Source organism: Panulirus ornatus, chromosome 24 (genome assembly GCF_036320965.1).
Source record: "Panulirus ornatus isolate Po-2019 chromosome 24, ASM3632096v1, whole genome shotgun sequence".
NCBI classification, from domain to species: Eukaryota; Metazoa; Arthropoda; class Malacostraca; order Decapoda; family Palinuridae; genus Panulirus; species Panulirus ornatus.
The window spans coordinates 9,618,652-9,634,335 of NC_092247.1; the positions used below are offsets into that span (position 1 = coordinate 9,618,652).

General features: G+C 46.3%; 1 protein-coding gene across 19 annotated transcripts in view; it reads left to right on the forward strand.

Moving 5' to 3' along the window:
- hth (Meis homeobox homothorax) overlaps nucleotides 1–15,684 on the forward strand; it is a 576,382-nt gene that overhangs the window by 438,461 nt on the left and 122,237 nt on the right. For all 19 annotated transcript variants that reach the window (XM_071677162.1, XM_071677168.1, XM_071677160.1 and 16 more), the window contains one exon: nucleotides 8,689–8,831. In XM_071677162.1, the coding sequence (XP_071533263.1) occupies nucleotides 8,689–8,831 (143 nt within the window). The remainder of the gene's footprint in view (nucleotides 1–8,688; nucleotides 8,832–15,684) is intronic.

The following is a 15,684-nucleotide window of genomic DNA, read 5'->3' on the forward strand; positions in this document are numbered from 1 at the left end:
GCTGAACCTCATTACCTTGCTTTTGTTTCCTTCTCAATTTTCTCCATTCACACATTATTCATTAATGATTATAAGTAATGATCATAGTGATAGCGAGAATAGACAGTGACGTGTGTGGTGGAGGAGGCAGGATGGTCAGATGTACTGGTGTAGAGATGATGGGGTTGAGGATGGTGATGATGACGGCAGAATAACGTGATGATGGATCAAGGAATGATATCTACCCGAGCTGATATGCAAATGAACCAACATTCTTTTTTCTCTCTCTTCCCACTTCCCTCGCGTCCTAGCCTTACTATGCATTATCTTTTTTTTTCATTATTATTATTTATTGCGCGCGACTGTAGGCTCGCGGTCTTCCGCGGTCGCATCATTTGCATATTAGGCGGCATGATAATTGCGAGCATCAAGAGCCACGCGGTCGAAAATCATTATGTTCATATATGGAGTGTCGGCCATCGAGGCAGCGGCTCAACGCCCACACACTAATGAGGCGTCGTTTATCACGCCTGAACTACTGATAACGGTAGTTTGTAGCTGAGGACTTACACACGTACGCTTACATCCCAGGCGCACATACCGTGTACGTTCACGAGACTTACACGCATGTGCACACACCAGTAAAGGCACATACATGATGGACGAAAAATTCAAACCGAGTAAATGAAAAGTAATGAGGAGGGGACACGGTGAAAGAAGACCTTGATTCGAATGTTATCTAGCAGGAAATACGCTGCAGAAGTGTGTGTGTGTGTGTGTGTGTGTGTGTTAGGAATCGACATATACGTACGCTGTTGATAAAGTCTCATATGAGGAGAACTGCAAAGGAGAGACAAACTGTCTGGTGGTAAATATTATAATCGCATTCGAGTACATGGATATCAGGATATTCGGTTCACTGTTTACTTGTTGTATACGACCAACACTAGAATATTCTTTTTATGTTTGGTCACTGTAATTACGGAAGCACAAGGAACTAACAGAGAAGGTTCAGAGGAGGCCAACAAATATGGTATCAGTATTTAATGAGGTAAGTAACAGGGAGAGGCTGGGAGCCATATTTTGTCCTCCATGGAAGAGGTGGAGACTATAAGGATAACTTGATCATAAGTTTTTAGACCAGATTGATGCTAACAACGAACACTTAAAGGTGTAAAGATAGAATGACCCTTGTCCCTAGCATGAAAGTAAACAAGAAACGAGTTAGTAAAGATGCAAAGAAATGCTTTTATAAGAGTAACAGATGAATGATAAAGGTGTTGATACTGTTAATGTGGACAACATACAGAAGTTTAGAATTTTGTATAATAATAAAGTAAGTTCCGGGTATGGGCCCTGCCAGAGTATAACCCCTTTCCCATAATGTAAGAATAGATGATTAATCACAATGTGTACGTGCAGGATATATGCATATATACATACTCGTTGAAACGTACACCCAAGTACGTACATAACATACACATGTGTACATACACCATGAAACCCGCATACATTGTACTTCTACAATGCTTAACCTCTTATATACACACACAACGAAACGCACATACTGTGTACGTTCACAAGATTTAGTTCGAAAACCAGAATGTATACATGAGGCCACAGACATAAACATGTCAGCACACACACACACACACACACACACACACACACACACACACACAGCCAAACGTAAGCAAAACGCCACAGAAGCAAGCAGGAGGCTATAAGTAAACAGTGTCTTGAAGTGTGAACCAGCTACCACATAAGCGTACAGTGAGCCATAGACACTCGCAGAGGGCCACATACATATAGAGGGTCATAGATACTCACAAAGGGCCACATACATACAGAGGGTTAAAGACACTCAAGAGGTCCACAGACACACAAAGGACCACACACATCCACAGACATACAGAGGAGCATAGACACACAGAGCCACAGACATACAGAGAACCACAGGCACACAGACAGCTAACAGACGTACAGAGGGCCACACACACGAACACAGACGTACACATGAAGCCTTCGTCATGTCGAGGGGTTGGCTGCTGGAGTTACCTCAGGTAAGCGGCCGTTGGCAGCGCCGTCACCCAGGTGGGCAGGCTGGTAGGCGGAGTCGCCCTGGTGGGCTGGATTGGTGGGTGGGGCCGCCGTGGTGGGCTAGATGGAAGGTGGGGCCACCATGGTGGGCTGGAGGGAGGGAGGGACCGCACTGGTGGGCTGCCTGGACGACGGGTCGCCCAGGGGGTCGACCTTCTAGCAAACTGAGACCAATCTGAGGGACTCGGCCTCTGATAACGTATTTTATTTTTACCTCGGCAGGATTGACTGGTATCCTCCAGCCTGATTAGTTAGTTAGACTACATCATATTTAGTTATTAACTCGTACAGTTATCTGGTTATCAGAGTAAACATGTGCTTGATATTGATTAATCCTTCTATCACGGTAAGAAACCATGGCAGAAGCTTTCCAGCCAGTTTAACTCCCCGTGTTTTACACACAGCCAGGTCTTGTTTAGGAGAGGTACGGAGGCCGTGTCATGACCCGGGAGTGTGATGTGTACACACGAGTGTGCCTGGCCGGTACTTACACGCACCCGATCATCACCACACCCAGAGGGGAAGTGTAGGCTATGTGCGTATGTGTGTGCGTGCATGTGTGCCTTGCACATCTTCTCGTACTGCCAACGGCAACCACACACACAAAAAAGTCGAAACATACATATTATCCTTACCCTTCATTAATTATAATCATAAACTCGATCAGTTTATTCACTCGATAGATTTATTCTTTTTTCCAGAAAATAAAGGAAATTCAGGTGCAGGTTGAAGTGGTTGGTGTGAAACTTGTCGGGCGGGTTGGTACCCGTGGCGGAGGAGACTCGCACTTACTCCGTGATTGATTGGCGGGTCACACATGTGTTTACCCAGAGATTCGCGGGGTCGGACGCGCCATTACCATTTGAATAACTCTCTTTTGATATCTTCAATGACAATTATTACGGAAGGGACGTAGCCGGGCTCACCAGCCTCCACATGACACCGCCTCATCTATCATGGCTGGTGTCTATGATACCTTGATTTGGAGGCGGAGTTGGTGTGGGCAGGACGGGGGTTGTGGGCAGGCTGGTGGTGTGGGAAGAGACGTGATGTAGGAATGGTGGTGGTATGGGCAGGGTGGGGTGGTGGGTAGTATTGTAGAGGTGGAGAAAGGTGAAGGGGAAGGAGGGGGAGTTGTTGGTGGACGGGGAAGTGATGATGTGGTGTAAGAGGATTCGTTGTCTGGACAATCGTTCTGATGTGATGGATGTTGGGAGGTGCTGATGAAGGTAAGGTGGAATTACGCACAGGCCGGTGGTAGTTGGCTGGGTGACTTTGTAAGCAGGTGAAGGTTCGCTGGTGTTAGTAGTATGGACAGAGCGACTTTATGGACATGGTAGTGATGTGTGCATGAGGCAGGGTGGTGGTATGGGAAAGATGATGATGAGGGCTGGATGGTAGTTAGGAAGGATGGTGATATGGGCAGGGGATGTGGGTCGGATGATGGGGGTGTTGTCAGGTGTGGTGTAGGCGAGACTGGTGATGCGAGTAGATCTGATCGCGCGACAATGGAACGACGTGATCAGGGTGCAAGTGACCAGTGTGGTAATGGGTAATGTAACGCTGCTAGCTTGTCTTGGTGGTGCAAGGGTTATTGTGGAAAAGGACGGCATGGGTGGTGTGGCAGTGGATGTTGTGGTAGTAGTTGGCGTAGTCGTGTGTCGTATGGAAGTGGTTTTGTAGATATACTTAGTGTAGAAGTATGATGCAACTTTAGTTACTGGCTGATGTTTCGTGAGAGTATGTTAAGGGAGTGGCCAATAAAGTGATTGCTATGGATAGAGCGTGTTGAGGTGGTTGATGTAATAGTGGACAGTTTGAAGTCTTGGATTTCATTGTTCTGTGGTAGTTATGGGAACTGGCAATTGATGGTGTGGTGCTGGTGTTGTTGGGGAGTTTTTAGTAAGGAAATTGTGTTGATTTTGGCGGTGTGGTCATGAATATGTTGTAAGGAATATGGTACAGGACTAGGTGTTGTGTTGGAATGGTTGATATGTGGTACTGGACTGGGTTGGATGATTATTGATATTGTATATATTTATAGTGGTTGATAGTAAAATGGTTCTGGTGTGGTTCTGGTGCAGTAGTTAGTGTAGGGTGAGTGATTGTGAAGTGTGTGGTATTGTAGTTTCTGTTATGCGAGCAGTCAATTCACCTACGAGGGTGTTGTAGTGATGGAGTTATAGTTGGTGTTGGAGGCTATGAGTATGTGGCACTGGTTGGTCTGGTACAGGAAGTGAGGTTCTGGTTGGTCTAGTATGTAAGTGTGGTACTGGCTGGCCAGGTATCGGAAGTGTATTGGGTAACTGAACTCGGTGATATCTCAGGAGTAAAGTGAGTAATGTGAACTAGGAAATTAGGAAATCCTTCTTGGTTTTCATGGCAATTTTTTTTTGTTACCTCCTCATCTTATGTAAGAGGTTAGAGGGAGGGTATTGTTATAGGTCGGTGTGTCTTTTAGTACATCCCTTCGTATATTTACCACGGAATACGAGCGCATGAAATATCCCATCTAGTCGACGGATATGTTGGGTCCTAAAAGGGTTTGTTTCCCGTAGAATTTGTTGACTTTTGTGGGAAGAAAAAAAAGTGTGCTTGGAGCATGGTAAAGGTTGATTGCTAGCAGTACCCTTGCGTTTTGAATTTACATATGTTTTCCATTGTTAACGTAATAACTATCACTTTGCTTGCTTTGGGAATAATGGTACAAAAATGGCAACATTCTCATATCCTCAAAGCTTACAATGAATACGTTGCAAAGAGGCGAGGTTTGAGATAAGATAAAAGTAGTATTTTAGCAGCTGCTGCCTTACATAGCAGGTGGCCTGAAGAGCACAACAGTTTGCTGGGTCAGGATTCTCACGAACATGCTGGACCACCTCAGGACTGGGTCGAATACCAGATCGCGTCTCGAAGAACCCGTTTCGGTGCAGTTCGAGTGATGGTGCTCCGCGCACATGGAGGCGTATGTCGTCCCCATGGTGTGATTATATGCCTTTTACAGCCGCTGGTGATCATGGCAACACCTTGACACCGGTGAGGCGTCGGCGGTAACGTAACTCAAGGCAACAGATGGCGCACTACGTCATCATTATCTGCTGACACATTGATCACTATTAACCACCATTAACCAGTGTCCCGCCGGAAGTGTTGCACTCGGCCGGCGGGAGAAGGGGACTACCTAGCCGACCACCAACAGACCGATCGACTACAGCCAGGTGTAGTGATCACCTCTCTCTCTCTCTCTCTCTCTCTCTCTCTCTCTCTCTCTCTCTCTCTCTCTCTCCCCGGCTTGTAATTCATTCATTCGTTCTTTTGAGTTTCTTTTCTTTTTGTGTGTTTTTAAAGGGAATAAGGGTGTAGTGTGAGAGAATAAAAGGTACCTAGGAGGAAAAGATATATGGAGTGAAAAGTGATTGTTAAAATGGATAAGGGAGAGAAAAAGGGGCAATAGCAGACAATGAATGGAGAGGGCAAGGATGAGACAAGAACGAAACAATTTGTGAAAGGAGGGATGAATAAAGGGTTAGATGGAAAAGACTAGGTGAAAGGAACAGTCATGGGAAAATTATGGGAAGCAGGTGAAAGCAAAAAATTTAAAGGATGATAAGATCACAGGAAGTTAGGAGATAATTGGTGCAGAGGGCAGTAGGTAATGGTAGCAAAAAAATTTAACATTTTCTCATAGTGTGTTTTTGAGTCATCCTTCCATTCAAATAACCTTTGAATATTTTCAAATTTTCTATTATTGGCATTACTGTTATTTCAGCCTTTTCAAGTGAGGTTGTAAGAAGCAAGAGAGCTTTACGGGACCCAGAGATTTGTCATGTAAGATGCATGTGCTGAGGATCCATCTCAAAAGCAGTAAGCGGAAGACAATAGGGCAGCGGACAGGGCTAGAGTGGAGACAATGGTCACAGCGAGACAGGTGGAAGGGTCCTCTTTTGTTAACCCAAATGGCAACAAAACATCGTCGGACCTATGTTCAGAATGACAAATATTCGTCCGCACAGTTGAGGAGCGAGAATAGCGAGGGAGGTTAGGCGGGCTGGACAAGTAAATAGCACATTTGAATACGTAAAGACAGCCAACTAAAGAGGCAGGACTGCCAGGTGCGGGGAGTCAACACACAACATCCATCAGGGAGGCTCAACAAGGGACGCCACTGCTAACACCGTGCTGTTTGGTCCTTGGTCATTCCTGGAGCAGCTTGTCGTAGGTAGTAGCGAACGTTACAGCTGTCCTCAACCACGCCCGTCCTTCTTGCTTTTGAACACTCGAAGTTATTATCTAACCTTTCAAGTTTATTGACGCTATTTATAGTGCCATGACTATATTTGTATCTTCATATCAGACGCTTTTGTGATGCTAGGAGCTGTCTGTGCTGTGGTGTAGATACCTTACCTGTCATGGTTAAGCATCAGATGGCTAACGGTGTGTCAAATACTCAACAGAAACAGTGAAAGGAAATTATCTGTGACAGAACAGGAGAATTAGAAGAAAATCAATGTCAACAACTACAGTGGTGTGAACATCAGCTGTGATAGGAAGACAGCAGTAGTAACGAAAATATAGATATAGCCGTAATAACTGAGTTATCCAAAAGTTGTAGCGCAGAAATGACTGCAAAAGAAAAAAAACAGTTGTAACATGACAGTAGGAGCAGAGGCAAAACCTTGTATATATACCAGAAGCGTCAGCAACATTGATAAAGAGTAAAAGTAGAAAAAACACTGACAGCAGTAGCAACGCAGAAGAATCAGTATTAGTGGTGACAAGAAGAAGAAGAAAATATTAACAAAAATCCTCCCCAGCAGTATCAGCATCAGAAACACCAGCATCAACAGAAACATTAGTCGAGAAGCAACGGCAACAACAAGAGCAGGAGCAGCACGCCAGCAGTCATAGGCCAACGTGGTCTTGGCACCGTTGACAGATGATAGTGAGGGCAGGTGGCACCGAGGTGGACCGTGTGTATCTCTGCTCTCGCTAGGCCACGCCAGGCGGGCTGAGAGCCTCCGCTCCTCCTCCTCACTCAACCATCGACTTACCCCTGGAATCACAGTTCTCCCCAGCAAAAGCCTCACACATACCAACCCCACAACTTGAAATTATTATTATCATTAAGAGGTATGTTGTTTATACAGTTAATCATGGGGTAGGGACCACTTGCTAAATCGCCGGACATCTGTCAACTGCGTTCCGGTGCAGTTTCCACCAATCAGGGACTGTTACGGCCCCCAGACGACCAGTCACAATGCTTCCCGCCATTACCTCTTCGACGCCATCAGTCACCCGCGCGTAACGTGTCATTTTCCGTCACCACTTCCTAGTCATCATTGCATTAGCCTTGCACACCATGCAAATTTAGTTATGACCGTTCATTTGCCAGGCGAAGGCAGCGTTTTTGTCGAGCTGTGAAGGTGCTTGTTAAAGGGGAACTGTATAAGTGAATGCCAATTCATTTCCAGAAATTTTCAGTGATGGCTGGATGAGCCGAATGATGTTTCATCTTTGATAATGTTTGTGGAGATGTTGACGAGCTTGTGCCTCGGCTGCGTCGTATGAGGGACGGGGGTCTCTCTTGTGGCCATAAAGATTTGAAAATAATGCAAGATTTTTGTTGCCATTTCCAGGGTGTAATTTCGTACATTCCATCCGTCGCATCCTCGGCGGCTGTCACCCCCGGTGATATTCGTAACGTATAACTCTGCTTTCTACATGAATGCCATGATCTGCCACACTGTCATGTGTCTCAATATCCTTCTAATTATTATTCGCAGTTATCAGTACGTCAGCTCTCGTCATGTTGGGTTAAAAACACCTTTGTCATACGGAGGCCAGGCGCCGGCCGCCTGGTACCTGCGGATGACTGGCCGTGGCGGACCATTGCAGCTGGCAGCACTGGTGTCATTACCAGCGGCCGCCACATCGCTCAGCGTCACCGGCCGTCCTTCCCCTCCTCCGCCTCCAGCCACCTACCTACTCCACCACATCAGAATCCATGGGGTCTGTGATCCCCTCCTCACCTTCCACTCTCTTCCCCGCCTCTACAATGCGTCGTAATTCGAGCCCATCTCGGGATCTGTGCTGCTAGAACACTTAATGTCCATTAAATCAGTCGTAGTCCTTAAACAACACTTTAATACACACACACACACACACACACACACACACACACACACACGCACGTTACCTCAAAATCGTATGAACGTAGCAATTTTTTTTATGATTAGCTGAATTATAGGATTATGGGATTATGGGAATTTGTTATAAACAGTATGACATTGTAAGTGAAAAATCACCTTCACCGAGGCTGTACGATCGTCTGCAGATGGAAAAGAGTAGAGCTTTGCTGAGGACCTTAGATCCTTTCATTTCAATTTAGCTCACTTTATCCTGCTTCTGCATGGAGCGTAACCCCTAAGCTGCATGGCCCCCATAAGAAGGGTTTTAGGGTAATTCAACAGTAGATGATATGAACTCTAATAGCATCTACTTTAATAGTCTTGGTATTCACACTGCGTCCAGAACTGTATTATTTGTAATCTGCTTCAGTCATGTCTTATTTTCCTCAAAAAACTTATCGTCTTCTCTTTACTCCCACAGGCGACGCGAGCAATGCCAGCATTGGTTCAGGAGAAGGAACAGAGGAAGATGACGATGGCACGAAGAAGAACCAGAAGAAAAGGGGCATCTTTCCTAAAGTGGCCACCAACATCCTCCGAGCCTGGCTCTTTCAGCACCTCACAGTAAGTACCCACATCCTGCCTCTTAACTTGCTGATTTTCTTTTGTTGTTTTGTTGATCTGGAGGATGTGTGACTCCTTAGCTCACTCATGCCAGCGGAAGACTTCGTCCATATCTCCTTTTCTTTTTTGATATATTTTTCTTCAAAGATTTTTTTTTTTTTTTTTGTATTTGTAGACTTCAGCTGAAATATTCCGGTATCCTTTTCGCCTCACTTCACTCTCCTCGCTCTCACCGCCCTGGAAAGCTATTACTAGAGTTATCCTTTTCAGCGCCTGGCACAATAAGTCAGAAGTGCCACTTGTTTTACGCCGTGCCACTTCAAGGCCCTACACTTAAAAGACTTATGAATGTTTGTCCCGCGTGTTGTGCAACTGTGTGGGCGGTGGTCTCTTATGTACTGCAGATGTGGGTCTGTCCTGGGCTGGCTGTGGTTTGTTGCACACCTCAATAACAGGCTGTTTAAACTGAAAGCTGCTGACACTGTGGTTGTATGTTCTTGTAGTAGAGGTTGTAGGCTGCTGTGTTGGAGGCTTAAGCTTTTGAGTTAGAAGTTGGAATGTATTGAGTTTAATGTTGAGTTATGGTTAAAGTTTCTGGACTGTTGTTGCTAGCGTCGTAAGCCGTTTAGAAGGAGAATGCTAAATGTTGTGGTAGATGATAGATGCCTCTATAATGAAGGTTGTGTACCACTGCAGTGGAGATGTTTGTGGTACATTTTGTGGTCAGTCGTGAGTGGAGGTGATGGATCCTGTGAGCTGTCCGTGTGAAGGGTGAGGTGTTGTGATGAGAGCCGTGGGTTCTTGTGATGGAAGGTTGTCGGGGTGGTGCTCGACGTTCATGTTGCTCTTGTCATGTATCATGCACTCCGAGGGAGGTGCCAGGGTAGAGCCACACGGGCCAGAACTCTGAATCCATCAGCCAGAGGCTGTGATGAACACTATAAAGAAAAGCGTGATAGCCTGATGTCATCTGAGTAGGTGTCCTTGATATCACAACAGTAGACAAAGCCCGAGGAGTGTGATAGAGAGAAAGGAATGGAAGGAGTTAGTAGGGAATACCAGGAAAAGCTGAATTGGGGGAGGGAAAGAAGCCGTATCTCTGATGGGGGAGAGACGGGCAGTGTGGGTAGCGTGCAAATAGCCAGATCAGGAACAATTGGGGGCGACCCCTTGTGGTGGCGGCACCTCACGCGACCCTCCACTCGGCCCCATCCTTCATCTCGACTATTATGACACATTTGCGCCACACTAGACTTGCTTGTGCGACACAGACTTCTGGGTCGCCGCTCCTGTGGAAGTGTCCGACCTGCTGTAAGGGTTAGGACAGGGAGTGAGTGGTGGACATTCTGCACGGAGGTTTGACAGCTGTGGCTGGAGACGTGGGGACTCTGGAGCGAGAGCAGGGAACGAACCCTTCGCTGAGAACTAGAGCTATTTGTATTCCTAGTGGTTGACCTGTATTGCCAAGAAAGGTAAACTGTGTTGATATTATACCTTTAAGTTTTCGTTGGTGTTTCCACGGAGAGTGTAAGAGGTGTGTTTTAGCTATAAATACATAAATGAATAAAGAATGGTTTATTGAATTCAGTCTTAGGAATTACCCTGTGAGGTGAGTCGAGTGTTTTGGGGGTTCAGTCTCCCTTGGGTTGCGAGTGTTGAGCATATAGCTTCTTCTTGGTGACAAGTCTTGTGGATGTTGCACCCTTAGGGTGTCGGGTGTTGCGGGTGCAGCCTCCCTGGTTGTCGAGTATTTGGGGTGTATCATCCCCAGGATGTCGTATGTTGTGGGTGTAGCTTCAGATGGGTGCCGAGTGACGTGAATACAGCCTCTGCTGGGTGTCGAGTGTCGTGAAAGCTTCCTCCCTGGGTGTTAAGTGATGGAGATACAGCTTCCCTGGCTGGTGTGTGCTGCGGTTGTGCTGGTGTGGGTGCAGCCTCCTTGGGTGTTGAATGATGTGGATGTGGCCTATACTGGAAGGTGAGTAATGTGGATGGAGCCTCCTTTGGATCTCGAGTGTTGTTAGCGTGGCTAGCCTTCCTTAGATATTGAAAGTTGTGGATTTTGCCTTTCCTGGATACCATGCGTTCTGGGTGTATCCTTCTCTGGGCGTCGAATGGTTGGATGTTGTCTTTCCGGGGCGTACTTGTTGCCTTCCCTGTTCGTCGTGCGTAATGAGTGTGACCGTCACTTGGAAATGCACAGCTTTTTTATTTTAAGAACTAGGAGTTTTTATGACAGCTGATAGAGAAATTTGACCATAGTGATGCTTTGAAACATAACTTGTGTTTTTAGTGCAGTTGATTCATGTATGCATGATGACTGAAATACCTTAGAGCAGGTGAAGTATTTGCCAAGTCTGGGCAAGTGTCACATTCAGGCAGATCTGTTAACATAGATCGTTTGTTAGTGTTAAATCTTATCAGTAACGCAGTCGAGAAGTGGGTCATCGAGATCGCATTTATGGCTTTCCAATAAAGGACTCTACTGCCTTGTTAGGGGAAACAGCTGAGAGGGGGATTGTTGTGGCTTCAAAGGCGCTGTGGGAAGACTAATGGTGTAGAAGGAAGAAGAAGGGAGGCAGAAAATGGAAGAGAGAAAGAATCATAGTCATGGTAAGAGGTTAAGCCTGGCGACATGAAAGGATGGGCGACATTTTCAGACACAGAATGGTACGGGGGAGACTGTTTAGAGGGAGACAAGGAGAGTAAGATGCAATACGAAACTGGGCGTAGGGAGAGGAGAGAGGGGACGAGGGGAAGAGCAAAGGGGACACTAAGACGAATTGTAATGATTGAGGAGTTGGAAGAGGAATAAAGAAAGAGGAGAAAAGGAGTAGTAGCAGTAAGAGGAGAGGGCGGAAATCACCACTTAAACTGTGGCATGGGCAGCTGGGCACCAGGACAGTGTGGTGACGGGAGGTGGCGGCGTCGAGGCGGTGTACAGACCTCACCCTCTTAAAACTCTTTGCCACAATTGGGACAAGAATTTGCTATCATGTTCCTTTCACCATCCGTCTTGTCGTATCACATTGTCCATGGTCTGCCTAGGTCCCCGTTGGTCTCCCTCCTCCCGTGGTCTCGCGTGTAGCTCGGCCTTGAGGGCTGTCACCACCTTGCTCCACCTCGAGAGTGATCCTTCACAGAGGCCTTCTCTTTCTTGGGCTTTTCTCTCGTCACACTCGTAGATTACCAAAAATCGATGGCACATTTTACCAATGATCCATTGATCTTATCTGTTCTTATCTCGCTGCATCTTCTAGTGTTTCATTTCAATTCGCGCGGTATCTCTAATCCATCCATCACTAGGGGCTGGGGAGAGCGAGAGAGTGTGGGGGAAGGATCCCAGATTCCAAACTCGAGGATTGTAGATCGAAGACATTCCGTAGGCATATCGGATTCAAATCTATGTAAATTTTCCATACGATCGGTAGAGAGGGTCTGGAGTAGCATTTCTTGTTGGTTCCGCTGGATGCATAGACGGCTCGAGGAGGTGGTATTTTGTTTGTTTTGGCTACAGTGACGCAAACGAGAGAACCAGCGTTGGAGGCTCCTGTAGATGCCGAGAGATACTGTGCCTCTTGATATGCAAAAAGTATCTGGGAATAATACGTAGCAAAAGTTATATTTCGCTGAGCATGACATTTCCGACGTACAGATGACTGGGATGTGTCCCTGATGGTGGGACCAGGCAAGGCATCTCATCTCTCCAGGAAACCGAACTTTAAAATTTCAATGGGGGGGTCGCAGGTCGACAGAGGCGGGAAATTTGAAAGTTTCCCTCACATATTGAAATCCAATTTCCGCGGGAGACCGAGTCGGTGCCACATCAGAGGAGTGAGGGGAAGCTTGTGGCACCCTATCCCGGCTGGCACTCTGGCACCCTCCTCGTCCCACTCGCCGGAGTCTTGCACGGGGAAATTGTTCATAACTTTTGCTCTCCGTGATTAAAGGAAATGAGAAAACCTTTTTTTTCCGTATTTATTTATTATATGTAGTAGTAGTAGTAGTAGAAAGTTAGTGGGGCAGGAGGGTAATAGGGGGGATCTGTTGGCGCTGTTCTACAAATCAGTGAGGGTGGCAGTTAATCCGGACAGGAAATGAGGACCCAAGTTTACTTGTTCAAGAGAAATTACAGAGGAATTAGATGGTGCGTGAGTGTGGGTGACTTAGCTGAACAATGAAAAGGTTCAGGTATCATTACACTCTGAACTTTGGTGAAGAGTAACAACTTCGTTGAATATGATTTCGTTACAACCACTGTGTTCAGTAGTTCATCATGACTTGTTTTTGAACGTCAGTGCTTCATAGTGGATCAACACAACTTATGTATGGTGTACACCTCTTATTTTATTCTTATTTTCTTGTTTCGTCTTGCATCTTGTGCAGGTAGGAAATATGATTCTTTTACCTCTCTCCCACGTTAATTGTCCCCTTCCATTTCCCATCTTGACTTCCTCTCTTATGTCAGGGATTTTTTTTTTCATCTGTAGTCAGGATCATCTAACCCCCATTATTTACACTGCCACTCTACCTTACCTTTACCCTTCCATCACGTCTAATTTTTTTTTGTTTTCCACCTCCTGTAATCTCTACTCTTCTGTTTCTTCGCCACATCTCTCCGACCCTGTACTCTCTTCCATCCTGCTCTTCTCTTGCCTGTCTTTTTCTTCCACTCTTACTACATCACCTTCTTGCTCTTCTTCCACACGTGTCCCTCCACCCGAACTCCATTCAGATCATCATTCCTGTATCCTCTTTCTCTCTCCTCCCCCCCCCCCTCTCGTTTTCCCACCATTCTCCTTCCATTTATCTTGATTTCGGTCTTTTCATCTTTCCATCCTATTACTGTTCTTTTATCTTCCCAAATTCACCCTTCTCTCCCACCTTTCTGTATGTTCAGTCACTTTATAATATGTTTACTCTCCCACTCTCCGAATGTTGCTCTCGCTCTCCAGATCCCATCATTTTTACATCACTCACTGTCCCATCATCTATCCCCCTCACTGTACCATTTTATTCCTTCCCTCCCACAGTTGCATCTCAGCCACCCTTACCCTCCCTCTCCCACTCATCATCCTCTCCCTCCCCTCCCTGCCTCTCTCCCTCCATCCCTCCCTCTCCCTGTGTCACAAGCCTCGGGGAAGCGCCACTCAGGATATGGCCAATTGTCGCCACCGTAATGCTATCTGATTGCCCTCTCGGAGCACCGGATTTGAAAGTTGCTGCTTCCATCGATTTCAAAACTGCTTATTGAGGGGCGGGGTGTTTGTGGCGGCCTGAAGAGGTGCTCTGTGCTCTCAGGTATTTGATTGGCGTTGATACAGAGGCGTTGGTAGATGAGGAGGTGGATGGTGGAGGAGGGGAGTCGGGTGGAGGGTGAGTAAGGGGGATGTTGCTTCTGCTGCTCTTGCTCCTAGTTAGGGCCTTCCTGTTGTTTGTGAGGAGGCAGGTGGAGTTGTTCTTTGGGGGAGAGACGTTTGGAGCCTGTGTGTGTGTGTGTGTGTGTGTGTGTGTGTGTGTGTGTGTGTGTGTGTGTGGTACTTTTTATACATATGTGCTTATCTAAAGGGTTGTTTGTGTACTCTGTAAAGCTAGATGCCTCGTAAACGAGACGCATCAACTATGGAGGATCATTATACTCGTCTGCAACATCTTGTCTGTTATCATTGGATATGTCTTATCGTTCTACTCTGGCTCATACTCTGTAGCTGTATATTGAGATACGAACAGTTTTGCGTTTCCTTTTTTTTTTAAACTATGCGCTTAACTTCGAGCTACCAGCTGGACGATAGATGTCTGTAAGGATTGTCAGAAGAAAAAGAGGAAGCTTCCCAGAATAACCTGTGACTTGTTTGGTGGGGGTAGAGAGGAGCCCCAGGCAGGGTCGTAATGACATGATAGCGTGAGCTACTTGGATGTTTGAGCAAGATTACTCAGGATCAATCCTTGTTTTGGCTTTGATCGTAAGGGCTGACCCCTGCCCATGGCGCGTCCGCTCGAAATGGCGGCTGTTTGAAATATGAAATGTATTCATGCGAGATGGAGAAATAGAATGGAAGTAATTCAGGAACGAGTTGCGTATGTGTGGTCTCGATAGGGTTTCAGTATGTGTCTAGCTGATATTTCTTCAACAATGATCACTTGATCTCTATAAAACAGTTTCCTGATGTTTGTTACAATTAAGACATTTCTGAATGTGGTTTTCATCCCAACTGCTGCCACCATCACCAGTATGACTACCACCCCTACTCCCACTGTCACAACTAATGTAGTGTGTAACAAGAAGTACTCCAACTATTACACTACTGTAACTTCTCACTCTTATCGCCACCGGTAATCTATGATAACGAGGCTAAGTGAGGGAAGTGGGTGGGGAGACTAGTGGTCAGCAGGCCATGGGGCGCAGCCCCGAGTGAGGTACATAATGCAGGAGGCCACTTAGTGAGGTCACCGCCCCACCTGCCTACTTCCCACTCTTGCTGACCTCCCCTCACCCCAAGACGGATGTGGCATATGTGCTGCTCGCTGTCTGGCCTCTTCTGGGTCTTTCATGTGTGTGGCATCGGGATGACTGCTACAGGTCATCATATTAACGGGTTCTGGTCATTCGCTAGATAAGGAGCGACAGGCTCAGGCTTACTTCATTGGACAGGCACTTAATGACTTCAGGTTTAACGTGCAAGATACTAGGTCATGCATAGATTGAAACAGGTCACTGGGCTGTCATGCACTGGTCACTGGGTAGTCATATACAGGTCACTGGGTAGTCATATATAGGTCACTAGGTTGTCATATTCAGGTCATTGGGTAGTCATATGCAAGTCACTGTGCTGTCTTGTTGAGGTCACTGGGT